At 42.0% G+C, this 19,704-nt stretch overlaps 1 protein-coding gene across 1 annotated transcript in view; it reads right to left on the minus strand.

Moving 5' to 3' along the window:
• Positions 1–11,902: 11,902 nt before the first annotated feature.
• Positions 11,903–19,704, minus strand: part of ENPP1 (ectonucleotide pyrophosphatase/phosphodiesterase 1) — a 76,630-nt gene continuing 68,828 nt past the window's right edge. The window contains exons 21-25 of the mRNA XM_034765643.1: positions 18,315–18,450; positions 16,724–16,804; positions 15,722–15,854; positions 14,808–14,964; positions 11,903–13,782 (exon numbers count right to left, since the gene is read on the minus strand). Coding sequence (XP_034621534.1) covers positions 13,615–13,782; positions 14,808–14,964; positions 15,722–15,854; positions 16,724–16,804; positions 18,315–18,450 — 675 coding nt within the window. The 3' untranslated portion in view covers positions 11,903–13,614. The remainder of the gene's footprint in view (positions 13,783–14,807; positions 14,965–15,721; positions 15,855–16,723; positions 16,805–18,314; positions 18,451–19,704) is intronic.

A 19,704-nucleotide genomic window follows, 5' to 3' on the forward strand; every position in this document is an offset into this window, starting at 1 on the left:
GCACATCTACCAATGTGATATATGCCATCATGTGCCAGCAATGCCCCTCTGCCACATTGGCCAAACTGGACAGTCTCTATGCAAAAGAATAAATGGACACAAATCAGACGTCAAGAATTATAACATTCAAAAACCAGTCGGAGAACACTTCAATCTCCCTGGACACTCAATAACAGACTTAAAAGTTGCAATTCTTCAACAAAAAAACTTCAAAAACAGACTCCAACGAGAAACTGCAGAACTGGAATTAATTTGAAAACTGGACACCATCAAATTAGGCCTGAATAAAGACTGGGAGTGGATGGGTCACTACAAAAACTAATTTCCCCTTACTGATTTCCCGCTACTGTTACTCTTGTCAACTGTTTGAAATGGGACACCCTGATTACATTGGCCTCATTACCACTACAAAAGTGATTTTTCCTCCCTTAGTATTCTACTGTTGAGAATAGCCCACTTCCATTTTAATTGAATTATCTCATTAGCACTGACCCCCCCCACTCAGTAAGGCAACTCTCATCTTTTCATGTACTGTGTATATATACCTGCCTACTGTATTTTCCACTCTGTGCAGCTGATGAAGTGGGTTTTAGCCCACGAAAGCTTATGCCCAAATAAATGTGTTAGTCTCAGAGGTATTCTTCTCTGCATCATCTAATGCTGTACTTCCACATCAGGAAAAGACAGAGACTGGCATCTAGTGGACAAGCAGGGTAATACGTTATTGAGATGAATACAAGAATTTGGAAATTTAGCTGAATTACATAGGAAAACATATTGTGAATGGCTAAAATTATAACCTACTAGGCAACTGAGAAGTTGTTGTGGCTGATAAGCAAAATGTAGTTGTATATAATTCAGAAAATAAGCCTTTGAAATATTAATATGCTACTCAAGCTTTAACCCTAGAGATATGTAATATCCAGAAAAATGTTAGACATATTATTAAAGAATGATACTGTAATATGTTACAGTGCTAAATATCCCTTTATTTCTCAAATTACAGTGTGAAAAATCCTGAAGTCTTTACTCAATCCTTAATCAGACAAGGCACCCAATGGCTTCACTTTTAACTGAGTAAGGACTTCAGGATTTGGCCCAATATAATGTACCAGAAGATGAAGTAGGATAAAATCGTTTGTTCTCCCCAAACCAAACCCTGTATTTACTTTTCATTTAGGAATATAGGAATTGTCAGTCTAGGCCACACCGGTGGTCCATCTAGTCCAAAATCCTATCTCTGACAGTGGCCAGTACCAGCTGTTTCAGACAAAGACACAGGTTTTAGTTATGGAATAAGTTATAACTTTGGTTCATGCCTTGAAGCACAAGTAGTGCAGATGCCTTTCAGAACTCTTACCGTTTGTTTTGGTTTTTCTGTTTAAATTCCTTATCTTATAACTGCAGCTGTTTCTGATATCTATATAAATGGCCAATCCTTTTTTAGACTCTATGCTCAATGATTTATTAGTTAGTTTAGTGTTGGTGAAGACTGACCACCACAGAGATGGAAGTCCTTTGTTTAGCAACAGAGAACAGGTAAGTCACAGCCATGCATGGAGCAAGCTGGGTGCCTTGCTGAGCTAGAGAGGTTAGGAGTGAGGGGGTAGTTCAATATACATGACACGTTATTTCTTGGCTTTTCTTCCAAATGTGTTACCAGGTACTGCTGAGTGGAGTGGTGTAGTTTTTTACTAAAGAGCATTTTAAGCCAGCATTAAACACCCTGAGAACTTCTGAACAAATTGTGCATGGCCTTATCTGCAGGGCAGAGGAGGAAAGAAATGTGGGCAAACAAGATCATGAACAGCCTCCCCCAACCCACCAGGTAAAAGTCAGATAGAATTGCAGCCCCTTTTTTTGAGGGAACATGTGGACTGCTCTGTCTCTACTCTCCTAGGACTCCACAGTATCCCAATGAGGGTAAGATAGGACAGGGGAAGAGGCAGGCCCATAGGTCTACCCATCTGACAGTCATCCTCATAGTGTGGATGTAGGAGCTGCACCCCAGAATAGGGTACAGCTAAGGCTCCCTTTGGCACAATGCAGTTCCATGCCTGCCTTTGTGATGCTCTGCACATACGCAGCACAACCAAGGCCTTTGTTACTTTATTTTCATCTCACTAAAAATTCTACTCTTGAATTGTCCCCTAAAGCTATTTCAGCAGTGGAGTTTCTTGTTTTCAGTGGCAAAGTACCATTGTTTTGACTTCTCTCCCAAATGTATATTCTCCCGGGTACCATATATGTGAGAAGACACAGCACAATGGAAATGTGAGCGATTTACAGGGGGCGGGAAATAGCATCTGCCCTTTGTCCATTTGCACACATTCTTCTAAGGCTAGACTTGTGCCAAGGTGAAATAGCTATTTGCACCTATTGGATTAAATTATCTATTTGTGACATCTGATATGCCAAGAGTTAATGGAGGCAGTGTTGCAGCTGTGCTGGTCAAAGGATATTACAGAGACAAGGTTGGTGAAGTAATATCTTTTGTTGGACCAACTTCAGTTGGTGAGAGAGAAACTTTCAAGCTTAAAAGGACCTGAAATGCTCTGTGTAGTTCAAAAGCTTGTCTCTCTCACCAACTGAATTTGGTCCAATAAAAGATATTACCTCACTCACCTTGTCTCTGTAAGAGTTAATGAAGCATGCTAGATTGTCTTATTTTTGTGGCTGCCTCTGAATGAATTGCACTGGATTTTTCCATCAGTTTCATCTTGGGTTTTGTCTAGACTAGTAAATTTGTAAGTGTAATTCACAACCTGGTGGTAGTAATGGTGTAAGCTGCACCATGGACAAGGCTTACATGGGTTTATCAGGGTTGCTTTACTACGTTCTCAGCATGGTGTCACTGAATGGAAATCTCTCCTTTCCTCCTCTGTGCCTACCACATACCCATACCAAGATGCAGCCGATGAGCAAAAAGTTCTTTCATTGCAGTCACTATTTCAATACCATCTTTGAGCAGAACATCCTCTAAACTCTCAAGCAGCTCCTAAATTCTTCACTGTATGGCTTCATCTCCACTGAAGATTTTCAGTTACTCTCCCACTAGAGATCTTACTCTCCCACTAGCAGTGGTAGAAACGCACCAGCACTTGCACTAGTCAAACCACTAGTGTAGATCGGGTACAGGCATTATTACCACTGCATCATCTCAATGGGACCAGGACTCAAATTAGATAAAGAGAACAACAAAAGGGACAACTTTAGGGTGGAAAGGGAGACATGAAGAAGGCATGAAGAGAAAATTCAGACATTTCCATTAGTAATATTACAAAGTATTGGAAAATGAGTTAGGGGTGGAGACAACAGGGTTGTTCATATGAGTAAGGGATGCAGGGGCAGACTCTTAGAGCAGTCTATACTACAGAGACACTGGCATTACTGTCTGCTAGGAGTGTGATTTTTTTAAAATCCAGCAGTTATGCTGGTATAAATCCTAGTGCGGACACATGATGCAGTTATAACAGCATAAAGGTACCTTACAATATATAGTTTATTTCACTTCCCGAACAGGGTCCTGGTCTACACTATGAAGTTTTGCTGGCTGAGCTATTGTCCTTAGGGAGGTGGTGTAGCTATGCTGGCAGAACTCCATCTGCCTGCTTATACTTCATCTACACTAGGGGGCTCTGCTGGCATCGTTATATTGGCCATGGCTCTGTGGCATAGACATGGCCTAGAATAAACTATACCAGTATAAGCACTTTTATACCAGTATAACTACACCCACACTATGGGAGGCTCACTGCTTTACCTAAACTGGTATAATTCAAGTGGCAATACTTTCTATGTAGACAAACTCTTTGACTGTACGCCTCTTATGGCAATAACCTTATGCTTCCTGTATAAATACTGTGTAGTAATATAGGCAGATAAAGCTAGAGAATAGAGTTCTTTATAACTTAATATTTGTTTGTATATCAGTAATTATTACTTAATAAGATAAAATTTAGTACATTCTAACAGTATTCCCCTTAGGTGTATAAGAAATTCCATCAAACTGGTAGAAGCTAGTAGAAACAATTTAGTTGCAGCTAGTGTAGATGGGTTTTTAATAAGCAGAACACAAATGAAAGTTCTTTTATTTTGCTTTTAGGTACCTTTTGTTTCAAGAGAAAATTAGAGACTGTTTATGGAAAGTCCCAAAGCAATTTAGAAGCAATGAATTGCACATTTATTAGCAAGTGACTGGATGCAGACAGGCATGGCAGCTACATACACCATAGTAACTGAGTCCAAATGAGTAACCACAACAAAGCCTGCTGATAAGACCTCTGTCTAATGTTTCATTTGGAGAAGGTTTTGAGAGATAAGAGACATTTGTTCCAAATTCTCAATGGTACTCACTGTTTGTTCTCTAAAAAGTTTTTTTAAATATATCTTATATTCATCAGAACCCATTATACAGATTCTGGAATTTGTGTTTTGTTCATAGACTGACACCAGAGGCAGCCAAATTCTGACCTGTGGGGCTAACACAACTGCACCTTTCTACAAGAGGATCCAGCTCCTCACAGGAGAATGAAGGAACCTGTAGTCTCACTTGGCTGCCCTTCCCTGTTAAAGATGAAGGCAAGTGCAATCTGCTCGGTTTTATTTTATGTGAGAATTTAGGTAGGTTAGTGCAGCCCTTGGTGGGGCAATATTTGAGCACTTTTGATATACAATGTTGTTCTATATCCTGTGTAGTAGAAATACACTATATTCTAACCTAGTTTTTACTTATTTTTCATATTAGCACCTTGATTCAAGATCAAAGCAATAACTCCTCAAATCCTTAAACTAACACATACTATGTACCTAGCATGTGCTATATCTCTCTTTTCAGTGACCTCTCATTCAATATCTTCCTATGATTCAAGAGGTTACAGTTCAGCAGTTTTTCAAATACTAGAACAGTAGCTTGTCTTCTTAGATTACACTGACACCTTGTGGTCACTACGGCATATTTGCAAAAGGGCTGAACCATGTTTAGTGCAATGGTTGCGCTAAGGTAGAGGAAAACAGCTCAAGGCTGTTTCTGTTGCCTTCAGAACGAACTTTGCTGTGATTTGCTCTGTGACACACACAGCCTGCGTGGCCATCTGAGACTCAGCAGCTCCTTGAGGATGCTCCTAGGATCTCAGTGTTGAGTGGGGACAGACTTGAACAAGATCTTAAAGACTAACAGATTTATTTGGGCATAAGCTTTCGTGGGTAAAAAACCTCATTTCTTCAGATGCAAATGTAAGTTTTTTTACCCACGAAAGCTTATGCCCGAATAAATCTATTAGTCTTTAAGGTGCCACTGGACTCCTTGTTGTTTTTGTGGATATAGACTAACACGGTTACCCCCGACACTTGAACAGGATCTGACACTCTCAGAACTGACTTCTGCCCTGTGACCGGGGATGCCCGGGGCGGCCCTCACTGGACATGCCAAGGTCAGGGCAAGCTGCAAAAGGGAGAGCAGATACTCCCAAGCTGGTGGGTAACACTGAAGTTAAACCTCCCAACCAATCACAAACTGTGCTTCTGATCCCCCGCACTGGTTATCAAGAAGCAAAAAAAAAAAAGTTACACTTTAGAAATGTGTTTGGAACACAATAGCTCAATTGCTGTTTCTTTTTTTTCTTTTCTTTTTTTTTTTAAGACATCTAAGAAGTATAATATGTTGCTTATTCTTCAAGCTACAACCACTGATAGAAAATTATGGACTGAAATATATCTGAGAATTACACTAATGGCATAAATTAAATGTATAGTTATTAGAAAGTATTTTCTAATGGAGTTATCACATACTATTTGTTATGAGTGTTAGCTGCATTGGTTATGATAAAACAGCATGCTTTGTTTTGTGATATGTACTTTATATTTCACTGCTGTCTCTCCTTTAGAGCTGCAGAAAATACAGAACCTGCAGATTTAAAAAAACTGTCCACTTTAGGAATCTTCAGAAACCAATTGCTGGTCATTAATAGAGGTTGCTACATAAGGTCCCCTATTTTCTAGACCAGTGGTTCTCAAAGCCAGTGCACCGCTTGTTCAGGGAAAGCCCCTGGCAGGCCAGGCCGGTTTGTTTACTTGCCGCATCCGCAGGTTCGGCCGATTGCGGATCCCAGTGGCCACGGTTCACCTCTCCAGGCCAATGGGGACTGCGGGAAGTGGCGCGGGCTGAGGGATGTGCTGGACGCCCTTCTCTACCGTGGAGAAGTCAGAATAGTACTCCAAAGTAGAGGGAAGGAAGGTGGGTAGTGGAGCACCCACAGGGACACACATCTTGAAGAACTTCAGTTACTGCAAAGTGAGTAATTTTCTCTTCTTCTTTGAGTACTGTCCCTGTGGGTGCTCCACTCCAGGTGAATGTGAAGCAGTACCCACTATGGTTGGTGGGATTTTGGAGTTGTGGCAGTAATGACAGTAGACAGTACCGTATGGCCAACTATGGCGTCTACCATGGTATCCCGTGTGATAGCATAATGTTTGGCAAACGTGTGGTCAGATGCCCATGTGGCTGCCTTGCTTATATCTGTAATAGGTACATTGTGGAGGAAGGCTACGGATGAAGACATTGCTCTAGTAGAATGAGTTCTGACACTCTCTGGTGGTTGAACATTCTGGGTCTGGTAGCAGGATCTGATGCAGTCCGAGATCCACTTGGAGAGTCTTTGCTTAGAGAGAGCATCACTCTTTGATCTCTCGGTAGTGGAAACAAATAGCCTAGGGGATTTACAAAATGGTTTAGTTCTGTCAAGATAGAATGCAAGAGCCCATCGGACATTGAGGGTATGTAATGCCGCTTCCTGTGGAGTCATGTGAGGCTTGGGATAGAATACAGGTAAGTTGTCCATGTTCTGTAAAGGTGGAGACATGGGGGCATTCTCTGCAGCTGATGGCGAGGCAGGAGCTGGTAAATCCGGGAAGCATTCATACCCATCTCTTCAAGAGGGGATTCAGGAGCTCTAGATGTCGATGGATCTTGGGATATAGGTGCGGGACGAGCTTGTGATCTGGTAGAAGGGGCTCAAGGAGGAGCGGTGGCAGGAGCCGACCACGGGTACCACTGTGGCCAGGGCACCGGGTAGGAAAAGTGGGGTCCCACCCACTGGGGGACAAAGTGGGAAACTGAAGCTGTGTCTTGGTATATGTACGGCTCCAGTGGAGGGGGAGACTCAGGTGGGGAGAACTCTGCCTGCTGCTGTATGTCGTTTTCACTGTCAGTGAAAGTAGCCAGGTCAGATGGCGAGAGCTGCTGTTCAAACAGTGAGCACTCCGTGTCTAGGAGCGAAGAGTCAGGCTCAGGGGCCACAGAGATATCCTCCTGGTGCAGAAATTGTTGCTGCTCCCTAGCCTTGTGTGCTGCAGAGCATGGAGTGTGAGCGGCAGCCCAGAGTGATTTTTGTTTGGTTTCAGCAGGAGCCGCGAAACATTTATAAGAGCCCCGCAGAGGTTCCAAATCTGCTCTGGGGGTGGCAGGAAGGCTCGGGGCTGATGTTCTTGTCAGCACCGGGGTGGGATGCGTTGCCTGTACCAGGTCCATCATCGGTGCCGGTGAGACTGGTGCCGAGGAGAGCTTTCCGCTGCGGGAAGTTGGGTCCCTGCCTTTGTGCCCCGCGTGAGCCGCTGCTGAGGTGCTGGGGTGGTCAGAGGTACCTGCTCTCGGTGCTGTCAGCACCAAAGGTAAAGACCTTGTGGGAGATTCTTTACCCTTTTGAGTGTCTCTGAGAGGAGACCTTAGGGCTTCCTGCCTCTTCGCGTGAGAGGGTGAAGCCGCACTCCTGGTCGGTTCCGACTTGGCATGGGAGCATGAGGGAGAGGCTTTACTGCTCTTCTCTGTAGGCAGCTGCAGAGCTTTCTCCATGAGAAGCATTTTTAGCTGCAAGTCTCTGTCACGATGAGCTCTAGTTTTTAAGATGGTACAATGGATACACTTTGCAGGAATGTGTGTCTTGCCGAGGCATTTGATGCAGAGTGAGTGCCCGTCAGAAAGCGGCATAGACTCCTTGCAGGAGCCACATTTCTTAAAGCCTGGAGACCTGGCAGGGCCGGATTTAGGCCAATTCCACCAATTCCCCCGAATCGGGCCCCGCGCCTAAGAGGGCCCCGCACCCAGTGGCAGGGCCGCCCAGAGTGGGGGGCAAGTGGCAGAGAATCCCTTCCCTGGCTAGAGGCGCCTTTTTAATTTTTACTCACCCAGCGGTGCTCCAGGACTTTGGCGGCACTTTGGTGGCATGTCCTTCAGTGCCGCCAAAGACCCGGAGCGAGTGAAGGAACCGCCACCAAAGTCTAGGAGCGCCGCCCGGTGAGTACAAGCCCCACGTGGGTTTTTTTTTTTTTTAGTCATCCCTGTGGGGGCCCTGTCAAAACTGTTCGAATCGGGCCCCACACTTCCTAAAGCCTGAGACCTGGTATCACAAAAGTATGAGCGCCCGGGGAAGTCTCAATAAGAGACTAACTTGAGGGATTTTTTTTTTAAATGAACAAACTATGCTAAAGGAAAGGGAGAACTGGGAAATGTTTAGCCAACTATTTCTATTTTTCTCTACTTATTTCCTACAGTAACCAGGGAAGAGATTAGCACTGCCCCGAGTCCCGTCTTCAGCCGAGGATGATTGAGAAGGAACTTAGGGGGGTGTGGGACGCGTGCGCTCAAGGCAGACTCTAATGATGCTGCGAGACAACAGCTGAGCGCGTGCGTCCCAACCAGGCACTGCTACCGAAAATCTCCAATCAGTGGTGCTGGGACGCACTGTCACCTAGAGTGGAGCACCCACAGGGACAGCACTCGAAGAAGAATGAAACATTTCATTTGACCCCATTTTGTTTGTTTGTTTTTTGGCTTAGCCACTGAAGCAAAAAAATCCATTATTTGCCCCGTTCTAGTTACATGATAAATGAAGCTCCACTACAAGCGCTTAGTGGAGTGGACCACATTTGTCCGCATGCATTTAAGGTAGAGTTTAAGCCCTGAAATGATAACATACTGTTTGATGGTAGTGGATGACTACATAGATACGTAGATTCAGAAAGGAGATTCAAACAGATCTTGATGTTACCAGTACTGTGTAAGCAAACCATGAATGCCCTTTGTTTCAAGAAGGCACTTTTCTTATTCTGTTAATTTTAAACTGTTTATATTTTACATCACAAGGTAAATCTAGGAACCATTTTACTCACCTTATCTTTGCCCCTAGAGCATCCTACATGGAAGGAAAAACAGCAGCAAAGTGAACTTTATGTATCTGGAGAAGAACTCTGCGGTTCTTGAACTTTGACCCAGGAATTGAAGCATGATGGGAAATGTAGTGCATTATTTTAGCAATCTATTGAAGTACCTAGGGATTCCCCCTTAGGTCAGAGGCATCCTCAGGAAGCCAGTCATGCTAGTTTCTGCTAAAACGATCACCAATGAAAAAGACAATGGCATTTTAAACTGTCATCTGTAGGTTTCAGGGTTAATGGCCCACTAAGATAAAAGAGTACAATTAAGACTTATGGCTAATGTTTCTGGCTATGTGCAGACTTCGGACGATATTGCTGTGTTATTTACATCCAGATCACATTGGGCAGGTTCTCTTCGTAATCATAAGGACTTGAAACTTTTTTAAAAGAAAGCTACAATTCTGGAGCACAGTTCTGCAGCTCTTGTGGGCCAACTTCACAGTCACAAAAGGGATTACATTTATGGTAATTTGTGCCCTATTGCGGGAGAAATTTACAGACAAACTGCAAATTTTGTCTTCCAAACTTTGTTATCATGAAATGTTAGATCCATGGTGATCTTGACAATCCATTAAATTTATTCGAGTTTTAAAGAATTTTAATACAATTTGTATTTTTCCATACTATTGACAGTGGTTCCTGGCATTCACAGATGAAAAGTATAACTCTGTTAACCAAGCAACAGAGGGTCCTGTGGCACCTTTGAGACTAACAGAAGTACTGGGAGCATAACCCAGTGTTATAATCTGTTAACCAAGATTGTCAAAGTCTGTTAGCTAACATATTTCAGTCTGATTGCTAAAGCACTTGGCATTAACATTCAAAAGTAGGATGTTCACATTCTGTTGGGAGCTGTTTAGTTTTATCATATATTTTTTTCCTCAGGGTCCAATGTGATATATATTATTAAAACAACCACAATAGAAAAATTAGTCACTAAAGTTGCCATATTAAATTGTCAAATAAAACAATTCCCTGTATTGATAATTTATGTTCCCTCACTAGCTCATAGCTCCTGTATGAAGTTGAAGGGTCTGAGTGCTAAACAGGCCTTGGGTAATATGACCCTTTTAGGAAGCAACCTCTTGCTAATGTCTGCTCTGTTTTAAAGGTGGAACTTTCAAAGCCACCTACAGGGGCTGGGCTGACCATTCCTATTACAAATCTATTGAAGCTGGGTGTCCAAATCCACTAGGCATTTTCTTTGAAAATCTCACCCCATGTGTTTATTTAGATGAATTTCCCACAGCTCACATTGGCCAGGAACAGCAAACTGCAGCCACTGGGAGCTGCGGGCGGCTGTGCAAATGTAAATGATCTGGCGGCTAGCCCTGACAGGCTGCATGCAGCCCGCGGGCTGCAGGTTGCCCACTACTGCTCTGTGTGGACCTGCACTGGAGAGGGGTGACACACAATTCACCTGAAGGTTTCACAGATATTTATTGATTTCAGAGGTATGGTGAGATTCAGAAATCCTGGGTTCCATTTCAGTCTCTAAAGGAGTGTGTCCTCTAGTGCACTGGTTCTCAACCAGGAGTCTGGGGCCCCTTGTGGGGCCATGAGCAGGTTTCAGGAGGGTCACCAAGAATTCTAGTCTCTAGGGCCCAGGGCAGAAATCCAAAGCCCCATTGTGCGGGACTACAGACCGGGGCTCTGACCCCCACCACCCAGGGCTGAAGCCAAAGCCTGAGCAACTTAGCTTCATGGTGCCTCCTGTGGTGTGGGGCCCTGAGCAATTGCCCTGCTTGCTACTCCCTAATGCCGGCCCTGGCTTTTATATACAGAAAAACAGTTGTGGCACAGGTGAGCCGTGGAGTTTTTATTGCATGTTGGGGGAGCCTCAGAGGTTGAGCACCCCTGCTCTAGTGGATAGATTCTTTAGTCCATTCCCCCCTCCCAAACTTGACCCCCATTTGCCACTCCAACCTGTCCTAGTCTTGTCTCTTCCCCAGCATAGCTACTTGCCCAGTCCCAGTTTATATTCCTCAGGCTTCTCAGCCTAGTCCCCATCTCTTTCCCCAGTCAGTTCTAGACTCCCCCAAGAGGCTCGCTGAATCCCAATCCCCTACCCACTCCCAGTTCCTTTCCCCTCCTACACCTGGTCCCAATCTCTCCCACTCCACAGCTCCTTGTCCAATCTCAGTGTTCCTCCCCAGACAACTGACTTCTGGTCCTCCCACCCCATTTCTCCCACCATCTCTCAGTCTCAGACCCCCTCCAATCTGGTTCACAGTCTCCTTGCCCAACCAGTTCCAGTCTCCTCTCCCTCTTCAGATTCCCAATCCAGCCTCCTCTCTCGTCTCCACCCCGAGAGCTGCAGGAAAGCTGACAGGTGTGGAGGATCCCACAGTTCAGGACATCCCTTAGGGGAAGATCTATTAATAGGGATTTGGTATGTTCTAGTAAAGAGAAGAGGATAGAAGTTGATAAACTACAGGTAGGAGCTGAAGAGAAACAGTCTTGTTTATACTTTGGTTATGTGGTTATGGAGAAATTCTTGATCATAAAAGTGTCTATACTAGGATAAAAGGTAAATTTTATCCTACCGTGGATACGCCCCATAAAGGCTAGAAACCGTTTTTTAATGGACTCAGACTCTGCTGGAATCTGACCCTGTTAAGAAGGAGATCCATATATTGGCATTTGTATTTGACTGATCAAGGTATCTGGCATAAAAAAGGAAACAAACTGCAACACTTATGCTTTTTATTTGTCAAAGTTGATGTTACAAAGCCGTTACACTAAATAATGCTATCACAGTCATGATACAATGTTGCTGCAACACACTTGCACTTCACACAGTGAAACTACTTTAGGAGAATGTTATGTTTGTGACAGAAGAGCTCAAGAAATACATACAGTGAAAGGAGAAAGTCTAGGGGCCTGATCCAGTTCTACTGAAGTCACTGGAAAAGCTTCCATTGACTTCAATGGGGTTTGGATCAAGCTCCTACATTTCTAGGCTAAACAAGAGCATAAATATCTCTCTCTAGTGCTCTGCCACAGACTCTACATTCTTTTAATGTAGTTTGTGGTTTTAAAAAAGTAGAAATGTATCACTGATTATAAAAGAAATCCTATGTAGAGAGTCTAGTCTTTATAGACCAAAGGAGACCAGGTGGGAATATTATGGAAGTGATGGCATATTGCATCACCAGTAGCTGGTTGTGCAATACTATAGCTTCCAAGACAGCTGGCTGGCTGCCCTTGGTGGCTTTGCATCTGGCTTTGTATCTGCATGCAAGGTAAGTGAACAGCAATTTAGGTAAATTGGGGAATAAGGACACAGCTGGAAATGCAGATGGGATCTAGTCAGTTGGTGCCTCTCTAGGGACATACTGTGCTGAAAAGGGGTTCAGGAAAAAAATCAGCCTTGAATGTTGGGGGGCGTGAGGGGGGGGAAGAGATCATCTTTCACTATTAATGAAAATGAAAGCAATGGTCCTCTGGGCAATGGCATTTCCCCCCAAAAATGTCAGTTTTCCTTAAAATGACAAATTTATTCCACCAACTCTAAAAACCACCTTGAACCTCTAAGAAACAAAATGTACTAATCAAATCTAGGTTCATCTGGAATGAAATAATTCTCCAAAACTGTTCTTAGATTCTATTTGATTCATTTCTTATTATACATGTACTCTGAAGCACCACATCCGACATAGTCACAGAACGCACATTGTGTGTGTAACTGCACATTTCTCTTTAGTTCCTGCAGGATAATAACCTACTATTACAGGATAATAACCTACTACTGCTACCAGTTAAAAGAGATATTGCTTTAGCTAGAGGCCTGTGCCATGGTGCTTAAAGTCTTACGCTCTTCCTCTACTGATGACTCACTTGGGGATGGATGCCATAACACATGCAATATAGCTTTATGAGTACATTGAATGATATTTTAATAGAACAATGCTCAATGTCTAATTCACTAGACGTTCTGCCCCCCCTTAGAAGCCAGAATGAAAAGGAACCACTGTGTATGCTACATTAATCAGGATTTTAATGGCTTTCCAGGACTTTAACATACTTGCCAATTGTCTCTATTTTTATCAAAATATTGATAATTATCCCTCCCTTATAAAATTCTTCCACTCCAATGTAATTAAAAAGATTTAGAAGGTGCCATTATAATTTTATCCTCAGTGTTTCTGTATATAAAGTTCAAATGCTGGCAGATCGGCTTTAATAACAGACACAATTCTACCGCATTCAAGTGGGCGTAAGACCAACAGGAGCGGTCTTTCTGTGTTATACTTAGTCCATCAAATATCCCTGAGATACGAATGTGGCACAGATTCTTTCCAATTCTCAATATGGTCAACGGCTCTCAGTAAGTGTTCCAGCTCATTTAAAGACTTTTTTCCTGTAGATAAAATAGTGTATTTACAAAATGAGTTGTGAATTTCACTCCATGGGAAAAGTTGGTAAATATGTTTTTAACTGTAAAATATCAGACACTGGCTGTTTTCTGTCTTGGTAGAAGCTGAGTCCAGTGAGAAGTTCTACATCTCTGACCCGGGCTGTATGAAACCTCATTCGCTCTTCAACCCACAAAAAGTCACGTTTGTCTCTCTGTTGGGATAGAAAAACAAGAGAAAAATTAGGGATATTCTGCAGAATTCTGTTCCGAGGATTACACATACAATATGCTAGTGGAAGGCTGTTTTGTAGAAGTTAAGGCAACAAATTTTCACACAACCTAACCAAGAAGTTGAAAAGATCAGTGGATATCAAGCATTTACAAATATAGCTAAACATAGCACCTGATCTTGTTTTCACAGTTTCATAGATTCCAAGGCCAGAAGGGACCATTGTGATCATCTAGTCTGACCTCCTGCATAACAAAGACCATAGGACTTCCCCCAAATAATTCCTAGAGCAGATCTTTTAGAAAAACATCCAATCTTGATTTAAAAGTTGTCAATGATAGAGAATCCACCACAATCCTTGGTACATTATTCCAATGGTTATTTACTCTCAGTTAAAAAATTATGCCTTATTTCCAGTCTGTATTTGTCTAGCTTCAACTTCCAGCCATTGGATCATTATGCCTTTCTCTGCCAGACTGAAGAGCCCATTATCAAATATTAAAAATTAAAATTAAAGTTGGCTGTCTTGTATAACAGGCAGTATTAATTTAGCAAAGTGACCTTGTAAACTCAAAATGCAACTGATTATAACCTACTGAGTTATAAAAATGTGGAATCCAGTGGCAGAGGAGGTAATCATGCCAACAGTAATGGATTTGTGTGTCAACTACTGTGATTTGGTGCTGATATTATAGATGTCTCTGTTGAAGTGTCATAATAAGATTCTCTCACTCTATTGTGTTTCAAACCCACCATCTGTAACCCAGACACTCTTTACAGTTCAAAAGAGCAAAGCACACAACATAGCTACTTTCACACGTAAATAGATATATCACACTTCTATAAACCCACCTTTGTAAATGAAATTGTTTAATCTCACTCTAGGACACCGTTATATAATACCTCAAAGGACTTTACAGCCATTAACTAATTCATCACTGCTCTGTCTGCAGTGTGAGTCAGGCCTGGCTTCAGATATATACATGGTGCTAAACAGAGGCTACTTACTGTACAGCTTTCATTGTTGTCTGGCCTGTGAGGTACAATGAAAGATAAGGCATCTAGAGCCCCTTCACACTGCAGTGGGGTCTGGGAAATATTTTTACAACTCGTCAGCACAATGAAATAGTGAGTTGGAACCAGAACTTCTGGGTCACGGGTTAATCTGAAATGCAAAGAGGTGGTGTTTTAGATCTACTTCCTCTAAAACTATCAAATTAATGTAGCGCAAAGGCACAATGACACCTGGTGTACTTTAGCAAACAGATTTTATTAACCTCCTTGGCCCAAGGGGAAGCTTAGCACTAGAATATGCCAGTAGAATACTCTCAGCTTTGAAGGGCATTCTAGACTGCTGTCACACAAGCCGAGTTTGGCTGGCTTGATGGTCTAAAGAGTAGGTCTAGTGATGGTCTCAAAAAGGGGAAACCATGATTTGTCATAAAAATAGGTGAGAATCTAAAGTAGATTATTGGCAAAGTTCAGAGCTCTGGCTCAGTTAAAGGAATGCCCAGCTCATCTGTTATTTTGAACCAATCTTGCCAACTATAAGAAAATAGCAAATTTTTACAGAGAAGTCTATCAATAGAACTTAGCCAGTTACTCTGAATCAGGAAGGAATCAGACTACCAAGGACAATGGGCTCCTTCATTTGCTCCTGTTTCCTTCAGTACTGGAGACAGTCTGATGGAGTTCTAGGTAAAACCCCATTCGTACAGCTGCCACAGCTCCCAGGTGGACCTAACATACAGGGTTTGTGATTCCATACTTCTGGGGTGTTTTTTTCCTTTTACCTTTTCTTTTGTTGGGCTATTAGCTTTAAAGTGATGTGTTTCGAGCTATATGATAATTATGATAATTATTATGAAATGATAAAAAAAGGAAAGAAAAAAAATCAGCATTAGAAAGGAGAAAATTCCTACCTCTTCACTTTTTCTGGAGTATCGTACAGCCCATTGGAGTCATAATCGAACACGGGGCCACTGACTACATTGACACCATTTCTTTCCAGAGTGTATTTTGGCAGCAGAACACCATAGAAATAGTTCCATAACACTGGAATACAATATGGTAGTGAAAAAGGTTATGTCAGGGGGAGAATTTTTTAAAATAATTGCACTGTGTATTTATCAGTATACAGGCAGCTATGATGAAGATAGAAGAAAAGAGGTGTTTATTGTTAGTCTCCAAAGTTCTCCCCATACCTCTGAGAGACTGATGTCCCAGTTAAGAGTGAGCCATCTTATGTTCCCCATGTGAAATATAACTGTACTAGGCTGAGGCAGACCTGCTTAGCAGGGGGAGTAGTTCTGTACCTAGTTTCTCAGATACCAACTCAATCCCTTTGTGCCCTACATGCACCTCATGCTCCATCTCACTCATGCATGTCTAGCTTGCACATCCCTTCTCTGCTAGATGTGAGATTGTTGCCCTTATTACTACAGCAGACTAGATTTCAGATAAGAAACTCAGGTACAAGACCATCTTTGAGCCTAGAAAGCATTCCTAAACTGGGAACTGGTGTCAATTATTTAACTTTATCCATGTCCACTAAAGACACTCTGCCCAAAATACACACAGGTGAAATTCAGACAGGAGCAAAAATAAGCAACAAAACATTGTAAAATGTTAAATTAAGAAATGAGTTCCGGACCTTTGTTCACATGGGACCAGAGACTGGGAACCCCAAACTCACCGTGGCGAGCAGTTATTCACATGAGCAATTCCACTGACTTTAGTGAAACTACTCAAATGAGTAACTTCTCGTCCATGTAAGCAAGGAGTTCACGGTCTGACCCAATTGTTACCAATTATCTTGGCTGTGACTTAATTTACAGAGGCAGCTGAGCCTGGAATCTTTTGCAATGATTTGGAAACAAGCAAATCAGCAATGCTTTTGCGTGTAAATAAATGTACATAATTACCTTTAAACTCATGATACATAGGCACAATGTTGCTGTTAAGTAGGACTTCATAGGAACTCTTCTTTGTGTCTTTTCTTAGATCTAAAAGAAATGAATGATAAACAACTATTCATTACTTTGTAGGGTCACTTGGAAAGCCCTGAGATGCCAGCTACATGGAAGTTAAATAGATCAACTTAAAAATGTTATTGTGGGTCTGACCTATTTCAAAAGAGTAAATGCACTTGGGGCCTGATTCTGCTCTCACTGAAGTCAATGCGGGGGTCTGTTCATTCTCTTAAATGGGTGTTGGACCAGGTGCATAGAGAATGAAGGAATCTAGGCAGCAGCTCCAGTAAGTGCAGTTGTCAAATATAAAGTGGACACATTCCTGAAAATGTAAAAATTAGTGCACACTTTTAGATTTCACTGGTCACCTCTGGATCACTGCATGAGTTTTAGGGCCTACTACCAACTCATTCTGCCTGCAGAATAGATGAAAAAAAGTAGAAGGGCCCAGCTCTATCTAAACCTAGAAGATTCTGCCCTAGCACCCAAAACTTAGTGTAGATGCTCAAATAATCAAAAAGAAATAATACCAAATAATACCAATAATACCTGCCCAGCACCTTGTGTAGCCGTTTACATCTGTGCAAAGTAGGGGTAAAATGCTACTGGAGCAGAATAGCAGTGTTTCACATTCACTTTGCACAGGTATAAATAGTTACACAAAGTGTTAGAGAATTAGGCCCAAAATATTTAAGTGCAAACAATTAATTATTTTACTGAAGACCTGATGTGGGACAATACTGTATTTCAGATATAAAATGAGGTCCATTCTAGTTGATTGAAGGAAGTTTCCTACTGAATGCTACACCCTAGTATTTGACATGAGCATTCCTGTACACAAAATGTGGGGTTTTTTTAAATAGTAACCGCCACTTAGGAAGAAAGTTTGAAACTTGCACTATTTGTATTTTCCCAATTCATAAGACTTGATTCAGAGTTCATAAACTCTTCCCCCCTTTCTGCGTGAGGTGCCATGTTAGAAACTTGACTACCTCGCAAATCTCTAGAAGGACGGTGGAAATAATTCCATGCTGTTTAAAGGGATGAAGAATGTTCTGATGCAAAGGTTTTCATCTAGTGAACCAATACACTGTAACTAAGAGGGCAGGCCTAGCCAGTTACACTTTTCACAGCTGGTGAAATCCTGGCCTCACTAAAGTCAATGACAAAATTTCTATCAACTTCAGTGGAGCCAGGATTTCACCCAGTATTGGTCTAGCTGTAAATTTTTTGCAAGTGATTTTCCTCCTTTGCTTTATTCAAGACACCCTGAATTGTCGCTGGTGACAGTGGGAGTAAGAACATCTTGGGCATCCTGCCAACTGCCAAAGTAAAGTTTGGAGATTCCTATTCCTTGCATGTTAGCATAAATGGTAGATTGAAATGGACTATACTGCAAATGGCTTAGCAGTAGCAACCTCATGCCTTCAGTTAATTCCCTGGATCTTTTTATTACAAAGGGTGCCCCCTTCCACTATTGCATGAACAAAACATAGGGATGACAGAACTCAGACAAGTTGTGTGAAGACGACAGTGAATTTACTTGGAGGGAAAAGGAATCCGTAGTTCAGTTGATGGTGATTTTTGTAAAATGAACAAGTCTTGCTAGAACTAGAAGGGATACGAATGTCCACATGTAAACAGTTGGACAAGTTTTCCACAGAGGCAGTCCGGTTATCCTATTGAACAGAAAAAGAATAATAATTTGCTGTACAAATAGCTGAGTCACCATCATGGTTCACTTCCATATTTGTGTTTACAAAACCCTAAAAAATTGTCTGCGATTGTCCTTAGTTGTGTGAGGAGACTAAGTTTAAGAAGGAATAAATGTTCTTGCGTCCTTATTTTGATGAGGCAAAAATTGCTTCATATGAGTAACTTATAAATAAGACGACAGAACTGAGGCATTCCATGTGCTGTGGGAAGAATTTCACTTATTTAAAGAAAACCTAGATGTACATGTTAGAAGTGCCTGAGAGCCTTCAGGAGGTGTTAGCATTGAAGTGATTTAGCAGTCCTGGATTTTATTTTTTGTGAAGTATTTGTTTCCCTGTAGCTTATTCTTAAGTATATTTTTGTATGATACGTAGTATTTTAAATAACAAATATTTATTGAAAATCCTGCAATTTCTCCAAGTAATCAGACTGAATAACATTCTCTGCTGATCCTAAATTGTTTTTAATATAAGGCCACTCTAAGAAAAATATTTCTATGAAATAATTTTCTATACCATTATGTGTGTTTCAGTCTATTTTACTTTAAAGATGCTTGCCATGGATTCATGTGAATATTTATTGTAATTTCAGTGGTGAGTATTTAGAAGGTGACCTCGGGGATCAGTGTATTTGGCAACATGTTATTGTTAGCCTCATCCAATATTTAAGAATTGGATTTGGTTCTTTGTCATCATTTACTGTCAGTATCTCAAGTCAAACATAGGTTATTGGGCTCAATGCTGAAGTAACGGGGTGAAATTTAATGGCCTGTTTTATACTGGAGGTCAGACTAGGTGATCTAATGGTCCCTTCTAGCCTTTTAGTCATAGATGGGCTTCCTGCTTTGGGAAAGGGAAGGAACAGGTCAAGGACCTGCCTGGTTTCTCATTATACACTAGCCACACAGAAACTACATAGGATGTCCTTTAGAAAAGGCCCCTGGTACTATGAAACCATTCTTAATGTGGGGGTTCCAGATGCAGCCACTACCATGGAGGCTATGGACCCACTCTGCCAAGGAGTTGGTCCATCCAGAGACCCAAAGCCAGAGTGGATTCACAGGGCCTCTCCACCAATGGTTTTTGCCTCCTGGAGATTGCCACAGTTTCTGGGGATCTGCTGGTTTCTAGAAGCAGAACTGCAGCTCACTTCAGGGAAGGGAGAGGAGCCACAGTCCATCCACTGTATGTTTTCCTCCCCACATTCCCTTTCTTGTG

Source organism: Trachemys scripta, chromosome 3, assembly GCF_013100865.1.
Source record: "Trachemys scripta elegans isolate TJP31775 chromosome 3, CAS_Tse_1.0, whole genome shotgun sequence".
NCBI lineage: Eukaryota > Metazoa > Chordata > Testudines > Emydidae > Trachemys > Trachemys scripta.